This window comes from Salvelinus fontinalis, chromosome 18 (genome assembly GCF_029448725.1).
Source record: "Salvelinus fontinalis isolate EN_2023a chromosome 18, ASM2944872v1, whole genome shotgun sequence".
NCBI lineage: Eukaryota > Metazoa > Chordata > Actinopteri > Salmoniformes > Salmonidae > Salvelinus > Salvelinus fontinalis.
The window spans coordinates 4,882,479-4,909,699 of record NC_074682.1 but is presented as its reverse complement, the minus strand read 5'-3'; the positions used below and the strand labels follow the sequence as shown (position 1 = coordinate 4,909,699).

Genomic DNA, 27,221 nt, shown 5'->3' with positions numbered 1-27,221 from the left:
GTGCGCATCCATGAGCCATGAGCGATGAGCGGGATTTCCAACCGCTCAACATCTGCTTTGGTCCAGACATGTTCACACCTGTCATTCCTCTGTCTGCCGCTAGATGGAATTGTATTATAACATGTCATTCCTGTATTTGACCGCCAGGTAGAGCTGTATAACCGTTACACGGTGTTGTGTCCCCCTGCTCTGGTCATCCACCTGGTACCTACAGGTAACACACACATAGACCAGAGGCAGTCCAGTACATTTATGAAGCACAATTCTTATGTTATTATTCTAGCTATGTGATTGTTGCTAAATTCTCGATTTCCGAAGACTTGCAACGCTGGTTATGTGGTTCTTACACCTCCTTTAGTTGAATGCACTTGAATTGTTAATTGCTCTGGACAAGAGCTTATAAACAGCTGCTCAAGGAGTTTAATTTAAATCAATCTATATGAATTTAGCTCAGAGTACCTGAACTATGAGGACACAAGCTCTCTAAGATTCGTGGTGTGTTTGGTGACACGGCCAAGGACACAGGCATCCCATCTGACGCGTAGCGTTTCTACCTGCTCTTCCTCCGACCTCGAGGGACAGGACTCTGCCTTCTCCTGGGCCGACATGGCCACGAAGATCAGTTCTGAACTGCTCAATAACCTGAGGAACATCCTCAACAGGTTAGTAGAACCAGTCCTTCATATAACACATAGGTAGGGAGAGCGTTAGAGCTAGGGCTAGGGAGAGCGCTAAGGCTTCGACAAGACTTCATCAACAGGTTAGGGAGAAAGCTAGAACTCAGATACTGAAGGGTCAGGAGTTTTCCCAGGTCAGGAGAAAGCAGAGTACCAAGAACGGAATATCGAAACCTGGAAATTACTAATCTATTATTCAAGTAGTTCAAGTAGCTAGCTAGTAGCTGATTAATTTATATTAAGTCATTAATAAAATAAAGTATTGGAATGAATCATTTAGGCCTATCTAAGTGCTGAAGTCAACACATTCGGAATGGTAAGGAGGTGATGAACTCTTATTCACTTTCTTTCTTTCTCTCTCTCACTCCCCTCCCTCGTCCCTCTCTCAGAGCTGGTGTTTGTCAGTAAGTTCTTTGAGAACTGTGTCCCTGCTATGGGGCTTCAGCAGGAGGATAAGAGAGTGTTGTCCCAGGTGGGATGGGAGCTGAAGCAGTACATCAACCTCATGGACAAAGTCAAGTAAAGAACAGGCTACACACACACACACACACACACACACACACACACACACACACACACACACACACACACACACACACACACACACACACACACACACACACACACACACACACACACACACACACACACACACACACACACACACACACACACACACACACACACACACACTGTAAACAGGCTACACACAACCAAGTTACACACCAACAGACTATCAACGTGTTGTTATGCATTTATAAGCTAAGTAGTATTTCTCCTTAAAAGTTGAGATGATAGCATCACCGATCCATATAGACTGTGAAATGGATGATGCTATCCCATCTCTTTTCTTTTCAGGAAGAAAAACTATTTAGCACACACCAGTGTTTCCTCTGGGAAAATGTGTTAGCTGTGGGGGAAAAGTTAGTGGGGGTTTAGGGGTTGGTCCCACCTTTTTTGGGGGGTTCCGGGGTCCTCACCCCCATAACAAAATATGTATAAGTACTGAAAATATTGGTTCTCGTAGCTTTTTACAAGGAAAAAAACCCAAATAAACCATTGAGTGCTGCAGCTGTCTAAAGAAACATAACAGAGACCTTCGTTCTGAAATAAAAAAAAGTTTATCTTGACAAAATTAACAGAGGAACATTTGACTGACCTTGAATTAGAGCCCACTAATTCATGTTAATCACAAAAGTAGGGTGTTGGAAATCTCTTTCCAGGTTCGGACAAAAACCTTGTTTTGAAATTACAGCCTTTGTCAGAGAACTTTATTCTTCTGGGCGTCTGGAAAAAGATTTCCAACACCCTCCTGTAATTGAGCTCCTTGATGGGGGAGCCATTGATGGAGAGCCGCATGCAGGTGGCTAGATGCTCTCCCTGCAGTCTGCTCCTCAAGTCTGTTTTGACCTGCAATAACAGAGATAATATTAAGAGAAGGGAGAGGGACAAAGAGGATCTACTTTCACATTTAAACGTTCTTACTCGTTTCATTGCAGAGAAGTCCCTCTCACAATTAACGTAAGACACTGGCAAAGTCAGTGCGATTGCTGCCAGCTGGCTAAGGCAGGGGTAGACTGCCCCCAATCATCAAACTGCGAGGTCAGCTTTGTCATTGTCGTCCGCTGGTCCAACCCCTGAAATACATGAAAAACAAAAAGATGTACAACATTAAAGAAGAACCAACAGAGTGGTAGTTCAACAGGAAAAAGGGTTGGGCAACACTGGCCTAAAATGTCCTCTTCAAAAGATTGTCACACTCATGCCATACCTTGAATGATCCCATTTAGCTATTGAAAAATAAAGTTTACATGAGCTCTCGGGCCTAGGCTGCCACTAGGCGCCATGGCAGCAATAGAAACTGTAAATGTATGATAGAAGACCATTTTCAGAGTTGTGTTATATATCTGCCCATCAGATCTGCTCCACTCCTCTTGCAGCACTTGGATAAGCCCATAGGCCTAATGCCGATAGGCTACAGGTATAATTCCTCTCACAACATTCAGAAAAAACTAAATGGCTATCTAGAAATTATATTCAAAGAAGGGTCCTTTGGAGGAAGGGTTGTTGACATACAGTATATTTGACATTTGTATCTTAAAGCATAATTGAGAAATAATTCATTGATGTTGGAACCTTTAAGCCTCCTACACATGTGTATGAAGCTTTACCACTTTCTCTGTAATATGAGTAGCATTTTGTAGTGTGTCCAATCAAAAATGCATCTTTTGACCAATGGGTAAAATAACCTCATGATCACAACTCAGGATATGACCCAGATGCAGACACAGGAGGCGTATAGTACAGTTCTCTGATGATTTATTGTAAACACAGGGCAGGCAAAGGAAAGGTTGAGCACAGACAGGGGTTCGTGATCAGGTCAGAGTCAGGCAGGTACTGGACTGCAGGCAGGCTCGGAATCAGGGTAGGCAGAGGTGTGTAATTAGGTCAGAATCAGGCAGGTACAGGATGGCAGGCAGGCTCGGGGTCAGGGCAGGCAGAATAGTCAGAACCGGGAAAACTAGGAAACCGAACTTGAGAAAAAGGAAGACGGGAAAGCACGCTGGTAAGACCTGAAAAGACGAACTGGCAACAGACAAACAAACAACACAGGTATAAATGCCCCGGGGATAATGGGGAAGATGGGCGACACCTGGAGGGGGGTGGAGACAAGCACAAAGACCTGGTTGACCGGGGTGCCGGCGATAGAACTCAGCGATGAGAGCTGGGTCCAGGAGATAAAGGGCTGTGAGACAGGTTTAATTCTGGACACATGAAAAGTGGGATGTATACAGAGGGTACGGGGCAACAGAAGACGCACAGCAGAGGGGCTAAGGACTTAGAGATGGGGAAAGGACCCATAAACGGAGGGAAAGTTTGCAGGACTCCACCCGGAGGGTCAGATCCCAGGTGGACAGCCATACCCTCTGACCAAGACGGGAGCAGGGGTCCAGTGGTGATCCGCCTGTCGTCGGTACCTAGAGGTGGTCTTGAGAAGAGCGGCCCGGGCTCTCTTCCAAGTACGGTGACCACGACGGACGAACATCTGGGCAGAAGGTGTGCTGACCTCTGCCTCTTGCTCCAGGAAGAGCGGGGGCTGATAACCTAGGGAACACCCAAAAGGCGAGAGGCCCGTAGCAGAACAGGGAAGGGAGCATATTCCACCCACACGAGTTGCTGGGTGGTGGTGGGATTAGTGGAGACGAGGCAGCGAAGAGTCGTCTCCAGGGCCTGATTGGCTCGCTCCGACTGGCCGTTGGACTGGGGATGAAAACCAGAGGACAGGCTGGCCTGACGACCCAATAAGGGTGCAGAACGCCTTCCAGAACCCGGGACGAGAACTGGTGACCACGATCGCCGACCATGTCGACTGGCAGTCCATGGATCCGGAAGACGTGCTGTACCATGAGCTGGGCCGTCTCCTTAGCTAAGGGCAACTTAGGAAGGGGAATAAAATGGGCGGCTTTGGAAAACCGGTCCACAACCGTAGAGATGGTGGTGTTGCAATCAGACGGCGGGAGGCCCGTGACGAAGTCCAAGGATATATGGTACCATGGGCGGTGAGGGACAGGAAGTGGTTGCAGGAGGCCAGCCTGAGCTTGCCGCGGAGTCTTGTTCTGCGCACACACAGTACAGTCGGCAACGAATGCAGAGACATCAGGAACCATGGTGGGCCAGGGTACTAAATGCCCAGTCAAGCGCAGTCAAGCGCAGCATAACGTTGATATAGCTCTTCTTCAGGAGACACACCTGACTGACTCTGAGCATGATAAACTGAAAAGAGAGTGGGTGGGTCAAGTGTACTATTCATCTTTCACCTCTCGGGCAAGAGGGGTGGCCATACTCATTAATAAGCATTGCCCCTTTCAGATACAATCTCATATTAAATTCAAAGGGGTTAGGTTTGTGATCATTCAAGGTTTCATAAGCAATGAGCCCATTACCATTGTGAATGTGTATGGGCCTAACCATGATGATCCTACATTTTACCAAGACATCTTTTTGAAGTTAACGTGCCCATCATCAGAGATAATAATGGCAGGGGATTTTAACTTGGTACTGGACCCTTCCAGTGATCGATCTTCTTCTAATAGTATCAACCTCACACAGGCAGCTAAAATGTTAAAAGCAGAAATGAAACATTTTGGACTTGTAGACTTATGGAGATTTCACAACCAAAAGGTTAAAGAATACTCATTTTACTCCCCTGTCCATGACAGTTACTCTAGAATTGACTTATTTCTTATTCCTGCAGGCAAGGGAAGTTTAACTACTGGGTGTAAGTACTTACCAAGATGTATATCAGATCATTCTGCCCTGCTGGCTTCAGTACCAGTCAGTCGAGCACAGCCACCCTCAGGAAGATGGAGGATTGGCACATACTTACTAAATAATCCCACATTTGTAACATTTCTGAACACTCATAGACATATTTTTTTACCACCAATAACAACTCTACCTCCCCCCTAATTTTATGGGAAGCTCTCCTTGCATATCTGAGGGGGCAAATCATATCCTTTAGTTCAGGTGCTCGTAAGATGTATAAGGCTCAAGTAGATTAGTTGGAGAATGAAATTGGAGATCTGGAAAATGAACATAGTGTAACATTTTACGACTCAACTCTACAAAAATTTGACTCAAAGCGATTGGAATATAACACGCTGACGACCCATAAAGCGGAAAATGCTCTTAGGAGAACAAAACAAAACTACTACGAACATGGAGATAAAGCAGGAAAGTTGCTTGCTTGGCAGATAAGACGAGAGGACGCTAGCAGAGTTATTAGCTATATTAAGCTGCCCAATAACACAGTTGTTCACAGTCCTGAGGAAATTAATCTAGTCTTCAGGGAGTTTTATGAAACATTGTACAAGTCTGAAGGGGATGCCCCTGCCACAATGCATGAGTTTTTGAACAAACTCAATTTACAGACTTTAACTGATGAGGATAGAGAGCACTTGGAGAAAGAGATTACTGTCACGGTTGACTGCAGGGGAGCCAACTTCGGCGGGAGTCGTGACAATTACATCAGAGGAAATTATGGAATCCATTTTCAACACTGCTGGTGGAAAATCACCAGGGTTAGATGGATTCCCTATTGAATTCTATCGATCCTTTTTACCCAAACTAATTGAGCCTCTTTGTTTAAGTATGTTTAATTATGCCATAGAGACATAAAAGCTCCCAGACACACTTGAACAGGCACTGATCACAGTTTTGTTAAAATCTGGGAAAGATCCTCTGCTTTGAGGGTTGTATAGACCAATATCTCTATTGAACACTTAATATTTTACCTTTATTTAACTAGGCAAGTCAGTTAAGAACAAATTCTTATTTTCAATGACAGCCTAGGAACAATGGGTTAACTGCCTTGTTCAGGGGCAGAACGACAGATCTGTACCTTGTCAGCTTGGGGATTTGAACTTGCTACCTTCCGGTTACTAGTGGGTAACCACTAGGCTACCCTGCCGCCCCAAGATTATTGCGAAAGTCATAGCTCTTAGACTGGACAAGGTTCTTCCGGACTTGGTTGATATGGACCAAACAGGCTTTGTAAGACACCGCTCATCTCCTGATAATATCAGAAGATTATTTAATATTATGCATTATGTAGAGAATGACCAAGAACCTGTAGTGGCGGCTTCATTAGATGCGGAAAAAGCTTTTTACCGCATAGAATGGAACTACCTGTTTGAAGTTTTACAGAGGATGAATATTGGACCTAAGTATGTTGGTCTGATTAGATTACTGTACAAATGTCCAGTAGCTCAGATCCTGACTAATGGAAACATTTCCTCACAGTTCTCCCTATCACGTGGCACAAGACAGGGTTGTCCCGCTAGTCCGCTCCTTTTTTCTTTGGCTATAGAGCCACTGGCAGAAGCTTTTAGATCTCATCCATCCATCCATGGTGTTCGTATAGGTGGGCGTGAACATCTGGGTTCACTATATGCCGATGACATATTGCTTTACCTCACTAAACCTGAAATTTCACTCCAAACATTAGTTGACATCCTGAAAGAATATGGAACGTTTTCAGGATATAAAATAAACCTATCGAAGAGTATAATTATGCCTTTTAACAGGGCAGCTATGCAGAACCCAATCTTAGACCAGCCGTTTTCTTGGAAACCACAGAAAATGACATATCTAGGATTGCAAATTCCTTCTGAAATTATTAAGACGCGTCAACAGAACTATACTCCACTTCTCAAAAAGGTTGGGGAAGAATTGGATAGATGGAGGGATTTACCCATTTCTCTTATTGGGCGGGTCAATTGTGTAAAGATGAATATATTACCACAATTCTTGTACCTTTTTCAAACCTTTCCCTTCCCTATTCCCAAAGTTTTTTTTCAAACAACTTAATAGGAAGGTTTCTTCATTTCTGTGGAAAGGGAAACCCCCCAGAGTGAAACTCACAACTTTATGCAAACCATTCTCAGAAGGAGGACTCACTCTACCTGACATCCAGTTGTATTACTGGGCATCTCAGTTAAAGGCTGTGTGGGTATGGAAAAATACCAAAACAAGTTCACCATCTTGGAGACAGATAGAGGAGTGTCTGACCCCTGCTACATTGGCATCTATACCTTATATTAGCCCACGTAAAGCTTTGCTAGGTCTCATTAACAACCCTTTCATTAAAACAATTAAAATATATGGATTGGAGTCTGTAAACAAACAGAAGTGCTTAGATCTATATCTGAACAAACGCCTTTCTATAATAACCCCATCTTACCCAAAGCCCTGAGAGATGGTGTTACATTTTCTTGGTTCAACAATGAAATTAAAACATTTGGTAACCTGTACAGAGAAGGTGAACTACTATCCTTTCAACAACTGGCATCTCATGTTCAGTTACCTCAAACTCATTTCTCTAAGTACCTACAGGTTAGGCATTATATTGCCACTCAGCAGGGAGGTAGGATTCAGCCCATGAGTAAACCTATTGTAACGCTCGTCATGGGTGGAAGAAGAGGAGGACCAATGCGCAGCGTGGTAAGTGTCCATAATGTTTTAATAAGAAACTGAACACTGAAGAAAAACGATAAAACAACAAAACGAACAGTCCTGTACGGTGAAACAGCAAACAGAAAATAATCACCCACCCAACACAATGAAAAACAGGCTACCTAAATATGGCTCCCAATCAGAGACAACGACTGACACCTGGCCTCTGATTGAGAACCATACTAGGCCAAACACATAGAAATAGAACAATAGAACAAAACATAGAAAAAACAACATAGAATGCCCACCCCAACTCACGCCCTGACCAAACTAAAATAAAGACATAACAGAGGAACTAAGGTCAGAACGTGACACCTATAACTGATACACTGTGGCTGGAAAGGAAAGGGGAAAAAGGTTTCATTTCTTACATGTACTCTAGGCTTCAAGCTCTGTTGGGGAACGATGAACCTCTGAAAGCTTGCATGAAGTGGCATGATGACCTTGTTCTCGTTGTTGAGGATGAGAAATGGGGAAAGCTCTTTTTAGATGCTCAGCATCTTTCATTTAACACAAGGCACAAGTTGATGCAAGTCAATTATTTTACATAGGGTCTATTTTACACCAGAGAGACTGTATAATATCAATAAAAAATGTGTAAAGGTGTAAAACAGGAGTGGGCACACTTATGCATATGTTTTTGTCCTGCCCTGAACTAAGCAATTATTGGTAAGACATTATTCAAATCTTATCACAGGTCACTAATATGACGGTACCACTAGATCCTTCCCTTATTCTTCTTGGAGATTATTCTGTTCTACCAGTTAATATTTGTAGCAAAACCAGATTCATTAAATTGGCGGTCATTACAGCCAATAAATGCACAGCTATTATATGGAAGAGTGACCAGATGTGGCTAATAGAACTTCCTATAATCCATCTGGAAAAAAAAACATACAATTTACGTAATTGTCACTCCCTGACCTTAGTTATCTTTGTTTTCTTTATTATTTTGGTTAGGTCAGGGTGTGACAAGGGTGGTATGTGTGTTTTTGTCTGGTCTAGGGTTTTTGTATGTCTAGGTTGTGTGTGTAGTCTAGGCATACGTAGGTCTATGGTGGCCTGGATTGGTTCCCAATCAGAGACAGCTGTTTATCGTTGTCTCTGATTTATCGTTGTCTCTATTTAGGTTGCCATTTTCCAGTTTGGTTTGTGGGTGATTGTTTATGTGATGTTGCATGTCTGCACTCGTTATATGTAGCTTCACGGTCGTTTTATTATTTTTGTATTAGTTTGTTTATTGTTCTTCGTTATCATTAAAGAAGATGTATTCACATCACGCTGCGTTTTGGTCTCCTTCGTATGACGAACGTGACAGTAATAAAGCTTTTGAATTTACTGATGTCTGGGGGGACTTTCAGTAGTTTCTAGAGACGTCACCTTAGCTGCCTCATTACTACTTTCTTCATTAATGTATTATTATTATTTGTTTTTGTGTTGAATAATTTATTTTCTAGCATGGAATGTGAAGGTCATTCTGTTTCTTTTTTTGTTGTTAATCATTGAAGCTAATACCGGTAGAGGGGAGGGAGGGGGGTATTCCTGTGTTCCAAAAAACAAACAAATTCTGATACATCACATGCCTTATATTTTCCTACATACTGTAAGTAAAAGCAGGAAATGCATCTCTGCCGTTCATTCCAATTAGACTGGTTTGGATTTCTCCCTGACCAATAAAACATTGGGGGTTCATGACAGGTGTGGGCAAACTTTTTGGCTTGAGGTCCACATCGGTATTTCGAAATTCAACGGCGGGACACAGATTTTGTGCTGACCGATTTGTTTGTCTAAATACTTTTGCCGGCCAGAAAAAGTGCAGTTACTTGAAAATGTATAGGTCTGTAATTCGAAATACTTTATACTTTCTATCTTTGTTTTTAAATTTTAACCCAGAATAATAATAATAATTTCCTGTCACTGTTACAGGTTAGTGTACTCGTCCTACTGTAGTGGTCCCAACAGGAACATTGTAACGAATATGTCGGGCAGTTCAACATGGGACTCATGCATGTACAGTTGAATTCGGAAGTTTACATAGACCTTAGCCAAATACATTTGAACTCAGTTTTTCACAATTCTTGACATTTAATCCTAGTAAAAATTCCCTGTCTTAGGTCAGTTAGGATCTTCACTTTATTTTAGGAATGTGAAATGACAGAATAATAGTATTTCTTTCATCACATTCCCAGTGGGTCAAAAGTTTACAAACACTGAATTAGTATTTGGTAGCATTGCCTTTAAATTGTTTAACTTGGGTCAAATGTTTCGGGTAGCCTTCCACAAGCTTCCCACAATAAGTTAGGTGAATTTTGGCCCATTCCTCCTGACAGAGCTGGTGTAACTGAGTCAGGTTTGTAGGCCTCCTTGCTCGCACCCACTTTTTCAGTTCTGCCCACATATTTTCTATGGGATTGAGGTCAGGGCTTTGTGATGGCCACTCCAACACCTTGACTTTGTTGTCCTTAAGCCATTTTGCCACAACTTTGGAAGTATGCTTGGGGTCATTGTCCATTTGGAAGACCCATTTAATTTGTTGTCAACTATCTACACAAAATATTTTAATGACAGTGGAAGAGAAATTCTATATTTGCAATAAATGAATGAAACATAGAACACTCATTGAATCCATGTTAGAATCACATTTGGCGGCGATTACAACTGTGAGTCTGGCTGAGTAAGTCTCTAAGCACTTTCCACACATGGATTGTGCGACATTTGCCCATTGTTCTTTTCAAAGTTCTTCAAGCTCTGTCAAATTGGCTGTTGATCATTGCTAGACAACCATGTTCAGGTCTTGCCATAGATTTTCAAGCAGATTTAAGTCAAAACTTTAACTCTGACACTCAAGAACATTCACTGTCTTCTTGGTAAGCATCTCCAGTGTAGATTTGTACTTGTGTTTTAGGTTTGTATTCTTCTGAAAGGTGAAATAATCTCCCAGTGTCTGGTGGAAAGCAGACTGAACCAAGTTTTTCTCTAGGATTTTGCCTATGCTTAGCTCCATTTCGTAAATTTTTTTATCCTGAAAAACTCCCCAGTCCTTAATGATTTCAAGCATACCCATAACATGATGCATCCACCACTATGCTTGAAAATATGGAGAGTAGAACTCAGTAATGTGTTGTATTGGATTTGCCCCAAACATAACGTTTTGTATTCAGTACAAAAAGTGAATTGCTTTGCCACATTTTTTGCAGTATTACTTAAGTGCCTTGTTGCAAACAGGATGCATGTTTTGGAATATTTTTTATTCTGTACAGGCATTTGTCATGACTCTCCTGTGAGTATCCAAAGATCAGGGCACAATGGATCAGCGTCTACAGAGCCCTCTCACCCGCAGAGGAGAGGAGGGATTGGTGTGGGGTTTTTATAACAACTCACGTCGATGGTAAATTGTAGGCAGCAGACAACTTCTTTTGGTCTTTAGTATTGGTGAATGGAATCTCTTTGTTACAGAAGGTTCTGCCGCCCAAAAACTCTATCGTCCACAGTGAACACTGGGACAATATATTTCAACATCCGAATGTGGGGAATGATGAGAGATGGAATATGGGAAATTAATGTCTATTTTGTGATGGTAAAAATGGTATAAATGCGATATAATGAAAATATTGTAACTTGAAGAGTTTTCACACTGTATATCAGGTTTACATCCTTTACGCTGTGTAGGAAATATCAAGGATGAAGAGAATATTTTTGTTCGGATAGGAATGTGATTTTTGCTCGACTGAGAGACCTTACAGATAATTGTATGTGTGGGGTACATAGATGAGGTAGTCATTCAACAATCATGTTAAACACTATTATTGCACTCACAGTGTGTCCATGCAACTTATTATGTGACTTGTTAAGCACATTTTTACTCCTGGAGTTTTTTAGGCTTGCCATAACAATGCGGTTGAATACTTATTGTCTCAAAACGTATCAGGTTTATTTTTTTATTGTAAAACTTTGACATTATCGGGTATTGTGTGTAGGCCAATGACAAAATGTCTACATTTTAAAATGTAAAATTCAGGCTGTAACGCATAACAAAATGTGGAAAAAGTCAATTGGGATGTGAGTACTTTCTGAAGGCACCGTAGCTCTACCTGAATGATTGTTGTAGTAGTTAGTCATAAGCAGTCTTGAAAGTATGCCTTGTTTACTTTGAAGGACTAGTAAAATGAATCGAAAGCGGAAAAAAACAAAAAAAATTAAATAAACAAACTGACCTCAAAAAGTACTAATCACTCAGCACAAACACACAGCCCCCGGTCTCTAGAATTCTATTAACATTTATTTAATTGGTGTCCTTAGAAGGATGATTATTATAAAGGAGAAATACTACTGTTAGTAAAGCACTATGGATAGGGTAGTTTAATAATTGCCACTACGCACAGATTTGTTCCCCCCTCTTCTATCCCTTCCCTTTTGTCACAGTTCTAGATGTTAAACTATCTAAGGATGCAGTTAGACAGGCAGCCCAATTCCTATCTTTTGTTCACTTATTTCACTTTTGACCAATCAAATCAGCTCTGAAAAAATATCTGATGTGAAAAGATCAGATGTGATTGGTCAAAAGAATTGGGCTGCCTGTCAAACGCAGCCAGAGATATACTGGCTGCGTTTGCAAGGTGCTGGCCTGTGTGTGTGAACTCGTGGATACCATTTGTATGTCTTTGTGTGGAGTATGAGGGAAATTAGAGGTAGTTTCACGAGCCAATGCTAACTAGCGTGAGCGCAGTGAAGGGTAGTCTACAGGTACAGTAGCATATGCTATGGATCGCAAAACTACCATCAACTTCCTTCATACTGTACGCAGAGACATAAAATTGGTATCCACGAGTTCATCTGTCTCTCGGTAAGTCGAAAAATTTGAATCTCTGAGTATCCCTTTTAAGGTACCTCATGGGCATCCTTAACTTTTTCACTTAACCTTTTTTTAGGTTGCACAAATAATTTTATGTAGATTTTAAGGAGTAAATGTACTTAAGATATTTCTTGCAACTGGTCCCTGGCCTTAAAGCTCATTATGGTGGCCATTTTGGATTCACAGTAAACTGACACCAAAGTACCTGCTCTTTCCATAACATAGACTGACCAGGTGAATCCAGGTGAAAGCTATGATTCCTTATTGATGTCACTTGTTAAATGCATTTCAATAAGTGTAGAAGGGGAGGAGACAATTGACACGTGGATTGTGTATTTGTGCCATTCAGAGGGTGAATGGGCAAGACAAAAGATGTAAGTGCCTTTGAACGAGGTATGGTAGTAGGTGCTGGGTTTTTCCACACTCAACAGTTTCTCGTGTGTATCAAGAATGGTCCACCGCCCAAAGGACATCCAGCCAACTTGACACAACTGTGGGAAGCATTGGAGTCAACATGGGCCAACATCCCTGTGGAACGCTTTCGACACCTTGTAGATTCCATGCCCCAGCGAATTGAGGCTGTTCTGAGGGCAAAATGGGGTGCAACTCAATTTTAGGAAGGTGTTCCTAATGTTTGGTACACTCAGTGTAGGTGCCTAAACCGTCATTCAACGGCATTATGGCTGTCATATTTGATTTGGGACAACATCCAGGGTGGCCCAAAAGCTTAATTGCAAGGGCAGGGGATAGACAAGCATAATCCACCTGAGAATCCTTGACAGGACAAAATATGCATTTTTCTGTTTCTAGGCCCTGTCTATAATGTCCTCCATACACACACAAAGGATTTTACAAGCTGCTGAATTTAATGGAAAGTGAAACTTGTTGATATTGTGGGCTGTGGTTGGGACAGTTCATCATAAATTAGGGAGTTGTGGTAAAACCATCAGTGTCACTACTATCTTTTTCTCCCCCTCTCTCGGTCTCTCTCGTCTCTTTCCTGTCTCTCTCTTTTTCCTGTCTCTGTGTCCCCACGTCTCTCTTGATTTCTCTCTCTCCCCTGTCTCTCTTTCTCCTCTTCTCTCCGGCTTGTCTCTCACTCTATCTTGTTCTCTCTCTCGTTCTCTCTCTCTTTGTGTTCCCCTCTCTCTCTTTCTCTGATTACTGATGCCCTTCTCTCCTCCACGTCCTCCTCCAGGCAGCGAGCGGGCACGGTAACAGGTGTGTCTGTGAACGTGCTGTGCCTTCTGTCTGTCATGCTCTTGCCCAGACCATCCGTCAGCAGCTCAACACCCGTCACCGCCACCATGCTGCAGGGATCCGGGAACTTTGTCTGCTCTCTGCCCGCCTGGCATCACATTGGCATGGTGAGGAAAGGGAGAGCGAGCTCTGACTATTGGACATGGGCAAAGGGAAACCGCATTGTCATATATTCGATTATATTTGATATGATAATGATATTTAGCTCCTCTTAGCAGTTTCATCTTCTTGTCTAGGAGCCATTCAGGCATTTTAAATGTGCATGCTTGAAATGTGAGTTTTTTTTATATTACAATGTACACTGAGTACACGAACCATTAAGAACACCTGCTCTTTCCATGACATAGACGGACCAGGTGAATCCAGGTGAACGCTATGATCCCTTATTGGTGTCACTTGTTAAATCCACTTCAATCAGTGTAGATGAAGGGTGTTGCATATGGAGATATGGAGGAGATATGTTTGATTTCATTTTATTAGGATCTCATTTAGTCCTCATTTGGACTAATCGAGTCCTTAAACATTAAAATACAATTTATAATACAATCACATTTTCACCTACAACACACTGTTACAAACAGACATAATACACTGACATATTGGCCAGATAAATACTCTTAACAGCCTGAAAATATAGATTGATTCCTTCATCTACCATAGTCCTGCACAACCTTCTAATTTTTCGTATTTAAATGGTTCTAAAGTATTGTTTGAATTTATATAATGAAATGTTTCTGGTTTGCTCAGATTAATTATTACATTTCTTTATTGCTATAAATATAAATGTTATTTTGCATATTTCTCTTTTCTGCCTGGATAACACAGATGGTGGACAATCTATTCCTAGTATTTACTGAATATTTGTCTCTTAACAACTAAATACTGTTGTGAATGGAGTTTGGCTGTTTTAAATGGTGTACATTGTGAAATAAAATAAGCATGTTTTTATTAAATTCTCTTGTTGATTGATGACCAACCAAGAGCATTGAGCATGACTACAACAGACGAACCATATCTCCACCTTAAAACAATCCTTGCTGCTTTGTTCTGTGCGATCTGCAGCCGCCTAATTTCACTTGATGATGCATTTCCCCAGACCACAGAACAGTAGTTCACCTGACTCACAATTAACGCTTGGGTTGTTTGCTAAAGAATCTTTACCTGTACATTTTTAGCTATCCTTCTGATCATTCATGCAGTTTTCTTTTTTAATTTTTAATTTTTTATACATAGATGAGTTATTTGAGACGACCATGATAAGCAGTTGTCTAGCTGCACCCCTAGTAGTTTGGTTTCTGCCACTTCCTCAATTTGCACTCCCCCCATACTTAATTGTATCCCATGCTGTGTTGACCTTTTCTTGGTGGAACATACCAACATAACTTTGTGGTTCTTGGTGTTCAAAACAAGTTTGTTCTGGCAAACCCACTCCCTGATATTTCTCAGATCTACTTGTAGAGCTTGCTGTACCTGTACCATCTTACATATAAAGTCTTATTTGTTAATCGAAAAATTGTGAATAACTCACCACAGGTTCATGAGAAGGGTGTGCTTGAAAGGATGCACATAACTCTGCAATGTTTGGTTGTATTGGAGAGAGTCTCAGTCCTAAATAATTTTCCACACAGTCTGTGCCTGTATTTAGTTTTCATGCAGGTGAGGGCTGAGAATCCACTCTCACATAGGTACGTGGTTACAAAGGGCATCAGTGTCTTAACAGCGCGATTTGCCAAGGCAGGATACGCTGAGCGCAGCCCAATCCAGAAATCTGGCAGTGGCTTCTGATTAAAATCAATTTTCACAGAACTGCTTGTTGCAATTTTGATGAGGCTCTCTTGTTCAGATATCGGTAAGTGGACTGGAGGCAGGGCATGAACGGGATAACGAATTCAGTTGTTTGTGTTGTCCGTTTTGGGAAAGTACCTGCGTAATTTCTCACCCAACTCACTCAGGTGCTTCGCTATATCACATTTGACATTGTCCGTAAGCTTGAGTTCATTTGCACACAAAAAAATCATACAATGATGGAAAGACCTGTGTGTTGTCCTTGTTAATGCAGACAGAGAAGAGCTCCAACTTCTTAATCATTGCCTCAATGTTGTCCCGCACATTGAATATAGTTGCGGAGAGTCCTTGTAATCCTAGATTCAGATCATTCAGGCGAGAATAAACATCAGTCGTGAGAAACTTGTCATCATGCAAGCGGTCAGACAAGTGAAAATTATGGTCAGTAAAGAAAACTTTAAACTCATCTCTCAATTCAAAAAAACGTGTCAATACTTTGCCTCTTGATAACCAGCGCACTTCTGTATGTTGTAAAAGTGTTACATGGTCGCTGCCCATATCATTGCATAGTGCAGAAAATACACGAGAGTTCAGGGGCCTTGCTTTAATAACCATTTTCACTGTAGTGTACAAAATGTCTTTCAAGCAGTCAGGCATTCCCTTGGCAGCAAGAGTCTCTCGGTGGATGCTGCAGTGTACCTAAGTGGCGTCGGGAGCAACTGCTTGCACGTGCGTTACCACTCCACTATGTCTCCCTGTCATGGCTTTTGTGCCATCAGTGCAGAAACCAACATGAGCAGCAGCTACGTTTGGCTACATACGGACCGTGAGTGGAATTCCCGCCAGAGAGTAACGGTTAATGTGATTGGATGTTAATTATTTGACTAGGCTTCCTGTATTTGACATTGTGTTGTTATTTCACTGAATGCTAGATAGTTAAATGTTATTTTTGGCAGTGAAACGAGGCTACTCAGGCGAGAAAAAAACCTCACCCAAATGTTTTGCCCAGTTGGAAAATATAAATGGACTGTTTGAAAATGTGAAGGAAAAAAAAGTGAATCACATTTTTATTTGGCGTACCCCCGACGGCATTGCGCGTACCCCTGGTTATGGTCACAATATTATGGTCTGTCCAGCCCACTGGCATTGATCTGGCTTTTAAGCATTGCAATGGTATATTGCAGAAGATCAGATCAATGCACGTGTCCGAACAGTGACCTAACTTAGTTGATGATCTAGTACAGTTAGTATCATTAACCATTTGTTCCAAACCGCAGCTCTCGGCATATCTCATTCATTTAGTTATATTTGAATTATTATGATACTTCCAATTTATATTAAAATAACCCAAGATAAATACATCTCTGTTACTATCTGTGGCCTGGTCAAACCCAGTACATAAGTCATCCAGATAGGACACCTTAGAGCTAGGAGGTCTATACATACATCCTACCAATATGGGTGCCTGGTGAGGCAGATGTACTTGAGCCCATAGTGCCTCTATTTGACATACATTAAGGTCATCCCTCGTCTTAAAAGGTATGTGATTCTGAATGTACAGTGCTACACCCCCACCATTTCTATTCCTATCTCTTCTCAGTAGACTATATCCATTAATGTTAATTTGCCCATCATTTACAGATGCATCCAAATGCGTTTCGGTCAAAGCTAAAATATGAATATTATTTATGTTGACCAAGTTAAAAACCTTGTGTATTTTGTTAGGAAGGCTACAGTACATTAACCTCAGCTATATGCAACCCTTTCCTTATCAAGTGGAGATCAATAGAGCATGTATTCATTATATTTGAAGTTGTCATGATACACTACAACACACAAACTCAGATTTGAACATTAAATTAAAATAGCCAGGGAGTTACTCTAGAGTCCTGATACAGTTGCCCGTTGACGTAAAGTTTATCCATCACCAACGAGACTCATCGATTCAGTTTTTTTTCTCCTTTCATTAATCTCCGTGGGGAAGTGATCATTCATTCAAAAGTCAGTGTTTCTGAGTTCCTACCCCTACTCTTCGCCATTTCCTTTTGCTTAGAATGTTCAAAACATGCAATAATAGCCCGTGGCCTATTCCCAGAAGCCTTACCCATTCTATGGACTCTGAAGAAACGCACAACATCTGTGGGCAGTTTCGGTTGAGTTGACATAAAGTCTCGGACAGTGTCCTCAGCCTCTGCTGTTGTCATTCTCCAGTATCCCTGAAAATATTAGATTATCCCGCATTGATCAGACACTGTACATCAAGCAAGGTTTCTTTAAGTTGTTTGACATGAAGTTGTTTGACATCTGACATTGGCTGAATTCTAGACTGTCACATAATGCATTGATGTCCTCTCTTAGTATATCGAAATTTGGCAAGCCTTTCATTGATGGATTTCAACAAGTCAACATCCCTATCCGTAAACCTCTCCCCGCTCTCCACACGGCGCCCTCTTGCTTGAGGATGGTTTGATGCCACCGTTGATACCGCTTGGCCAACTTGGCTTTGGTTTGTTTTGTTGATTGGGTTTGTTGTCCTTAACAATGTTTGAGCTCGTAAGTATCTCTCGTCAATGACTCGTTCAAGCTCTTCAATGGATTCCGAATCATCCAGGGTGTTTGCAGGCAGAGTAAAACAAAAATAAAACAACGGATGTATCTTTCCGGACCTGTACAGGCCGTCGGTAGATACACCCCTAAAAACATTTAAACGATTGTGTACTCACTCGTGCCTGTTAAATTGAAATAGTTCCTGCAAACAATTAACCGAGGGAGAGAAGAGCATGAAGAGCGTGAGAGATAGAAAGAGAGGTTAAAGAAGAATTTTTAAGCCTTGAGATAATTGAGAGACGTGGATTGTGTTTGTGTGCCATTCAGAGGGTGAATGGGCAAGACAGAAAAATGGAAGTGCCTTTGAACGGAGTATGATAGTAGATGCCAGGTGCACCGGTTTGTGTCAAGAACTGCAACACTGCCTCCCGAGTGGTGCAGCGGTCTAAGGCTCTGCATCGCAGTGCTAGAGGCGTCACTACAGAGAGTGAAATGTAATAGTGTAATCCTGAGATTGTTGGAGAAAAATTGCTTATAAAATCTGAAACCTGTCTTTACATTCCAGCCCAAATCAACCGCCCGGACTAATGCCAACGCCCAGCCCGCCCCAGTCTCAGCTACAGCCCCTGCTGCTGTGAACGGAGCCGACACAGAGAGCCAGGGAGCTAACACTGGCCGTGGGATGGTGGAGAGATGGGTGTAGTGAATTATGGGTGACACAATGACCTTAAAGGAGCAATCAACAGTTGAAACAATAAAAAAGTGTTCCCGCCACTGTTTCAGTAAAAAGCTGAGGGATGAGGCTGGAGAAATTGAACCACTCTGAAATTCATAGATCGAGCTATGGATGCAAGGACTGACCATCCATGATATGGAATTATAGTTTTAAAATTGGATGTAACAGCTACAGATTGTTTCATTGCTTAAAAAGAGTCAATCTAAGACAGTTACATGGTACATAATTTTCTTCAAAAAATTATATGTTCGTATGACGTCCTAATATTGGGATATGTTAGGAATATCGGAAGCACAATGTGTCTGGAATGGTTCCCGATGTTGGCGTGACCTCCCGGTCAAATATCAAAACATGTTTGATATTTCTTTGTCCCTGATGACTGTTAATCAAAACCTCTTTCTCTTCTACTGTCTTTGCTCCAGGGGGAGAAGGTGCGGACGTTGAAGAGCCAGAAGGCAGAGAAGGCTGTGATCAGAGCGGAGGTCACCAAACTACTGGAACGGAAGAAACGGCTATCCCTGGCCGAGGGAAGAACCTAGAACTAGCCCCCACGAAAGGCACGAAGAACCCCCTGCTCGCCCCAACCCCAGCTAATACTGCTCATGCTGTAAGGAACGGAGTAGACGTTGAGAGAGCCAGGGCGCTAACACTCGCTGTTGCAGAACAGGTAAGATGAGGGGTACGGGTGTAGCAAATTAGGGGTGAAAACAATTAAATGATGAAATAATTGTCCCCTAAGTCGGTTACATACTACATTATTTTTTCCAGAAATGTCTTGTTAGTATGATATCCGAGACATCTTCAGAATATAAATGTGGACATGCTCCCAATGTTAAACCTCCTGATAAAATATCAAAACATCACATTTATTTTGTCACAGATGCACCATTACATAAATCCCAGAAATTTTATGATGCCATTTTTAAATGGTAAAGTCTCATCTTATCTGGATACCTTAACATTAGAACTCTCTTGAGTATCTAGTAATGTGAAAGGTAATGCAACCATAGGATTTCAAAGCATGTCAGTGTGTCCATGGATTGGCTTGAGTTAATAATGTACTAGTTTGGCAATGACTACTGTCTAGCTGGTATTGATGACCCTGGCTTCTCATGATACGCCCAAGAACATCAAACAGCTACACCCAGCAAACTTTCACCCGCTTCTACACCTGACCACACAGCGAGCTTGGCACCTTGTGCGGACTAAGTAAAAGGGCCTTTTTAGTTGTTCATTTACTATTTTGTAATCACGACAGTCTAGCTGGTTATGATGAAAGTGTCTTGCTAGTCAATGATTTACTAGTTGATAATGCTGACTCTCTGTGTCCATCCTCTTCTCTACTCTGTTTATGTGCCCAGTTATGTAATGGTTTAATAGCTGGTAATGACGACCGAGTCCTTATAGTATTATATTGTATCTCTATAATGATGTCTGTGTCTAACCTCTTCTCTGCTTTTCTCTGTTCTGGGTCAGGGGGAAAAGGTGGTAGTTAATGATTTAGCCTGCTAGTTGGCAATGACAACGGAGTCTAGCATAACCTCTTCTCTACTCAGTACTGTGCCATGTTCGAGGGAATAGATGTTATTTGTGATACAGCCTTGATGTTAGGTAATGATTCACTAGTTGTCAATGACGACTAGGTCTAACACAACCTCTTCTCCGGTCTATCTGATTCAGGGGGAGCAGGTGAGGACCCTAAAAGGCCAGAAGGCAGAGAAGGCTGTGATCAGAGCAGAGATCACCAAACTACTGGAACTGAAGAAACAGTTAGCCCCGGCTGAGGGAAAGAACCACCGAACCTGCCCCTACGAAAGGCAAGAAGTGAGAGAAGGAAGACAGACAGAAGCAGGAAAATAAGAGTAGAGCGAAGTAAGAGTTCAATAATTACCTTAATGGAGAATGGGATCAAGATATGCACTAAGAAAGAAATATGAGAATAACTTCTGTAAGACAAGTCTATGACTGGATGAAAGACAAGAAGGTTCTAGTAGCCTGGTAGAAACCAGCCTGATAGCTGCTGGCATCCACCGTTCTGTTTTACTGCACCACATCCATCGTGAAGTGAACTAAAAAAGGCAACGATCGTGCGGATTCCACCAGGCTAAGGTTCTAGAATCTAGTGTCACTATGCAGAAATCAGAACAGGTCAGTGTGTGATCAATGTCAGGTTTGGGTAGATGTTTAATAGTATAATAATATTGTTATATTATAAAAAACATTTTTTATATCCCCCTTACCCATTTATTCAATCAAATAAATAGCATTGCTACAAGTAACTTTTTGCAAATACTGTGGAAAATGAATTCAGAAAAAAACGTGTTTTCTAAGCATTCGTTTGGACCTTAATATATCCGCGTCTCACTTTTCTCTCTCTCGTCAACTGACCGGAGTACGTTCAAATAAGCATTTCAAGACACTGAAATTGTTTTAAGGATTTATTAGAAAATGTGAGCATATAATAAAGTAGATACAATATAATGTTTCATGTAACAGAAATAAAATACCTCTAATTCAACCACTAATCAATACATATTTTTTTTATAATAAAATCACAAATTAATATGGGTACCAGTAAAGTGTATATATTACAGTATAACTAGGTATAATACATGGTTATATCAAATATATAGGTGAATCAGGGTAGCTCTACATTGTAAATATTACTACCTCAATTCAGTCAATTTGATAGAAAAAGGTCAGCGTAGAAAGAAGAATAAATGGGTCCTAGGTGTAGAACTATCCACACACACTAAAGCTGCAGCGGGTTATACAAAAGTAGAAATTGAAAAACTACCAATCATCATTCTCACATACTCACACTGCACTGAGTACTGACAAACTTTCCTGAGCTCCATATCTCCACATAAACTATGCAAGAAATATTATCTCTGCTGGCCTCCGTTCAGCCTTTAGGATTAATCTTAGATTTTCGAGGTTGGCAGATAAGGGATAGCCTGGGATCCAAACTGATTTAGCTATGTTTCATTGTTGTTTGATTGGGGAACAATGGTACGCACAGCATTCAGTCTGATATAACCAGGCTAGATCAAGGATAGGGTGACAATGAAATGCACTCTCTGCGTTTCCGGTCCACAGTCTACCGTCATACTAAGGATGAGCCCAACTATGTTTTTCAGAATCAATTCATTGATGGTTGCGAGGGCAGATTAGTCAATAAAACTCCTAGCAACGGTAAATGTAAGTCGTAAGTCGCTCTGGATAAGAGCGTCTGCTAAAGGACTTAAATGTAATGTAAATGTAAATATCACCTTTATGTGATTAGTCAATTCCATAATGTTGGAGTCACTGCCAACGCCCTTGATCAATTAATCCAATAATCAAACTCATCCCTAGTTCATACAAATCCCTTCACTAGGCTGAATGATCTAAACCACGCCCAATCAGTCTCATTCATTATGGCATGCGACGGAAAATGTCATTTGAGTGTTTGTTGATGAACAAACCCAAGTTGGTCTTCCGTTTGGTGCCTAATGAACACGACCCATGGAATGCTTCTGATGGGAGTTGGTTAACAACTTCCATAGATGGATGCGTCCAACCAATTCCTTCATTTTGGAAACTACGCTGGTGCCCTCAAATCACTCAATTGAATCCAACTCATCATCCCTACTTCATACTGAACACTTCACTAGGTTGGATAAGTGGAAAAACGCCATAATCAGGATCGAGCTCATCGCGGCAAAAAAAAGTTTAAGCGTTTTGCAACAGAAAACCTCTATCAGCGTTTCTTATTGGAGGAGTCCAGGTAGACCCACCTTCTCTTTCCATTTGATTCCTAATGAACAAGTCCCATGCAATGCTTGCGATGGGCGTTAACTGTTAACGACCTTCATAGATGCTTCCGATCAAATTCTTCATTTTGGAATCGATGCCCTCCATCAATTAATTTGACTCTTAACTAATCCCTACAGTACTTCAAACTGAGCACTTCAGTAGACTGAAGGAGCTACACAATCGTACAATGCTTGTGATGGGCGCTAATTGCAACCCATCTAGTTCAAATGTGCTTCCTAAAATCCAGCCCTACATACATACAGTACACTGTAACGTCTCAGAGGCATTGCATGATCCACCTGCCATTTAAACCGTTTCCTCCATTTCCTTTACATGCTGTCTATCTCCCTCTCTCTACGTTTGCCGCAATGCTGCAGTTCCTTCTCTTCATGGTTTTCCTTTGACTTGCTCTTTCATCTTTCTGTCTAACTTTACTTCTTTCTCTCTCTCTCATAGTTTTGAAGAAAATTATCATTTAACTTTCTTCTCGAAACACGTACGTGTCTTTTGGTTTCTTTCTAACTCTCATCTAGAAATGCATTTCATGGTCACCCCAATGTTCACCCTTCACCGCCAACCTGCTATTCCAAATGTTTACGTTCTGCCTTGTGTTACTTCTGTCATCCCGCTACCTCTCATCCCTCTCTCCTCTTTGCTTTTCTTCCTTCACTTTTTGGTGTTAACTAGTCTCTCTATCAGGGCTCTGCGTGTCCTCTGTACCTCCTCTCCCAGTCTGTCTATCTCCGCTTTTAACCTCTCGTTCTGATCCGTCAGCTCCTGGACCTTCCTCTCGTTCTCCTGCTCCCTCTCTCTCCTGCTCTTCTTCGCAGAAGAGGAAGAGGAGGATGAGCGCGAACTGGCGGAAGGGAAGGACAGAGAGTTGCCTCTCTTGCGTTTGCCCAGCCGAGACAATGAGAAAGCGTTGCTAGTAAGAGAGGAGACAGGAGAGGAAGGAGGAGAGCAGTTGAGAGAGGGGGAAGGAGAGGCGGCGGAGGAGGAGCAGGAGGGTGAGTCGGGGACACATGGGTGTTCATCCTCCTCGCTAGTGGAGGGAGACGCAGGCTGAGACGCAGGCTGTTGGACGTTGTTGGAGTGATGATGATGGTAGCTACCGTCCACCATGCCCAACCCTCCCTCACTCAGCAGCTCAAAGAACTCTGGGGGTAACAGGTCCCCTCCTCCCGAACCTCCCTCTCCATCTCTCCCTCCCTCTCTGTCCCCAGGCCTCTCCGTCCTCTCCACAGCTGGATTCAGACACAAGGCGGTGGAGGAGTGGGGCGGATGGGTAGGAGGCTCCTCCGGAATTGTGACCCTCTGGACACCCTCTCCTCCGCCCCACGCCTGCCCTCCAACCCCCACCCCCACCCCGTCCGTCAGCCATGTCAGGGAACAGCTCTCCAGGACATCCAGGAACTCTGTCTCTTTCTATGAAGAGAGATATAGAGAGAGGAGAAAGAAGAAATGACAGAAGAGAGAGGGAAGGAAGAGCGAAAGAAAGAAGAAAGAAATAGAGGAGCGGTTATGTCAAAGACCCTTCTTACATCAGCGCTCTTGAAAGAGTTGCATCATGAAGAAGAGAAGACGAAGAAAAGATTAAACAAAATGTTTGGATAACCAACAACCGATAAAAAAACAAAACAAAAAAAACACAATCAGTCATCGATCACTTTGTTCATAAATCAATCAATATTAAAAAAAAAATACTAATTATAATCCCAACTGACCTCTGAGCAGGGAGGGGCGCGAGTCAGCTTTGCCCCACCCGTGTCTGATCCCAGTATATCCTGCAGGTCCTCATACCACGCCTCCAACTCTGCACCACACAGCGGCCCCACACCAGGGGGGTACGGAGGGGGCAGGTGAAGCCACTCGGTAGTCATCTCTGTCACTCAGTCGCACAGATAGTCTTTCACAGCCACACGCTGGTACACACTGGACCTGGACTGGTGGTGGAGAAAGGAGGAGCCGGTTTTAAAATAATGTCGAGACAGGAGGGTTTGGTTTTAGAATGATGAAATAATTATTTAATATAGCATCTTTAGTATGAACCGTTATGGGGTTTCTATACAGTAGGCTCGATATCGGGATCGACATATTACCAAGAAAGCTGTATGTGAGAGCGCTGTGCAATAGAACTGGCTCCGTTAGCATGTTGTTTCTAATTATCAATTGTTGAAGAAAAATATGCAATCGAACAAAGTACCGGTATTATAATTTCTGTATTTAGTGGGAAAAAAATCCACTTTTCGTGAAATTGTAAAATAGTGACACTCTTTGGACAAATGGCTGTACTGCATGAATCAATTGATGAGAGGATTCTATAGCCAAAAACATGAGATGTAGTGATGACTAAATTTCAAACATTATCAAGTTCAAATCTAGAAAATAAATGCATTGATATAATATAAACATGATGAGGTTGACTTGACATCCATAGACAAAACATCCAACACTCAGTAAAAACACAGAAATCTAAAGAATTTATGAGGAAATGCAAATCACCTTTTGAAAGTCTCTTATAATCAAGTCTGGCAATTGGTTGTTGGCGATAATTTGTCCCAACAAGTCTAGAAAGAAAGAATTCATGACAATAATTATTGGCAATTATTGTAACAAATACGTAATACAGTGATGATGAGATGTTGATGAGATGTTAGAATTTGCTTAAAGGAACATATTGTATAAAAGCAGCCATAGAGATGTCTAGTCACATTAAAGCTGATGCAGTCAACTTGATAAAACAACTTGCTGACAATACATTCATAAAAATATTGAATAGGCCTGTACAAATGATTTTCGATAAAGAAAACGAAGACAATGATTTGACAAACTACTGTACTGGCTTCACGTGTTCTGATTATATTTTTTTTAGGGAAAATCACAACAAAATCAGGTCATTGATTTGCCTCATGTAAACAAAGACTCCGTAGGTGTTCTAGGGCGCCCTCTGTCTGTCAAGGTCCACAATGAATTATATTTCTATCAGAACATCCTTGCTTGAGTTCGATTTCCACTAGCTCATGAAAAATAAAATATAATTACATCCAATTTTCCGAGTTGAAGATATTTGGTCTAAAAATACAGTTTTATCCTTAATATTGAATAGTTAACGGTACTTTGAAACGACTTGCTCAACACAGGAAATACATGGCTGTCTGACCACAACAGACATCGAGCAAAGAAAGTCGTTACTGTGGTCAGAGTAACTGGTTTTAAAGTACCTTTAACTCTGCCGCAATCAATAAATGCAGCCCAATTCTTGACGAATACTTTTATGATCAGTATCTATTTATTCTTGAATGTATTGTTTGACGAATACATTTCAGAAAAGTGACATTTATGCAACTGTAGGCTATGTTTTTTTTCCCTCGGATGTGGTCTCAGCTCGCTCTCCATCCATCCAGCCAAGCCAAGGCATTACGTCATGGAATCAAAGTACGGGACGAGTGAAACAAAAGCAAGGGTGAAAACTGACACCTCCAATGGGTACAGAATACTGGGATGGGAACACAAAAGCTGTTCTATTCTATTCTACAGGAAAACCAATGAACTCAAAATAGCAAGACGTGCGAGCTTATTCTTCTTTGTCAATGCAGATAAGTGTTTTTTTTATTTAATTGGCTATTAACATAACACAGCCTATATACTATCTGGATACATGACATCCTATACATTTATCAAACAAATACTTTTGTCTTCGATAACAGTAGTCTACATAAGTTAATAAAACCGAAACAAAAGTTTTCAAAACGTTATGTACGCGTTTGACAGCTCAGCTGTCACTGATATCAAACTTCTGGTAGAGAGATAAAGCTCGTGGTAGAGAACGGTCAAAGTCAAATAAGCAGATAAATGCCTCCCTGAATAAAAATATAACAACTGTCAATTATAATTGAACTAGAGCAACTGCTCTCCTATAACAGACATGGGAAAGTTGCCAAAACATGCACATTCTTATTTCTAAAGGAAAGCCAGAGACGATCAGCTGCCAAATTAAAATTAGAACTCTTGTAGAAGACATTCAACAACTCTTAAAAACTGTAGACAATAAAATAAAATCCACTTACCCGTTTTCTTTTATTATTTCGCTTTCTTGACTGTCTTGGGTTCGGAGTATGTATATATTTTAGTTGAGATTGGTGATAGCTCATGTTAACCATTGTTCGGCTTAGTATAGTGAATGTGATTTTTGGAAACTCCCGGTGGTGTTTATATAAGGTGAGCCAACCGAACTTACTGTGGAGATATTGTTTTTTACACAACCTAACATACCATTAGCTGACGATGAAATTACTGACATCCAGATGGTCCAATCATAATCTACGCGCTAAAATATTTTGCTTGGTGACATCCAATGCGTAATTATCTTCTACGGTAAAGGCGGGCCTTAAAATGCTAATGCTAGTTGTCTCCGTCGTAGTTTATGTGACCTGAAGATGTGATGCAGTCATAAGACGGCCAGGACGAATTTGGGGCGTTTGGGAGTCACATGAAAGGAATGATGCAATGCTTGGCAACAAATTTCTAGTCAGTGATAAGACCGGGAGAACCA

General features: G+C 41.5%; 1 protein-coding gene and 1 pseudogene across 2 annotated transcripts; one reads left to right on the top strand and one right to left on the bottom strand.

Annotated features, from left to right (window-relative positions):
- The window catches only part of LOC129815854 (methionine--tRNA ligase, cytoplasmic-like), a 23,146-nt pseudogene extending 1,757 nt beyond the window's left edge, over positions 1–21,389 (top strand).
- On the bottom strand, positions 21,297–27,221 carry LOC129814837 (DNA damage-inducible transcript 3 protein-like). Of its 2 annotated transcripts, XM_055867911.1 has the most exons (4): positions 26,737–27,220; positions 25,172–25,236; positions 24,394–24,612; positions 21,297–24,094 (listed from the first exon to the last, which is right to left on the bottom strand). In XM_055867911.1, the coding sequence occupies exons 3-4, from the start codon at positions 24,547–24,549 to the stop codon at positions 23,336–23,338; spliced, it is 915 nt and encodes a 304-aa protein (XP_055723886.1). In that variant the 5' UTR covers positions 24,550–24,612; positions 25,172–25,236; positions 26,737–27,220; the 3' UTR covers positions 21,297–23,335. The 2 variants fall into 2 exon arrangements, with proteins under 2 accessions (XP_055723886.1, XP_055723887.1); XM_055867912.1 differs by lacking the exon at positions 25,172–25,236 and having other exon boundaries at positions 26,737–27,221.

Coding starts and splice junctions, on each gene's coding strand:
- LOC129814837 (XM_055867912.1), bottom strand. CDS start 24,549: ATGACTACCGAGTGGCTTCACCTGCCCCCTCCGTACCCCCCTGGTGTG. Junction 24,095..24,393: donor GCGCCCCTCCCTGCTCAGAG/GTCAGTTGGGAT, acceptor CTCTCTTCATAG/AAAGAGACAGAGTTCCTGGA.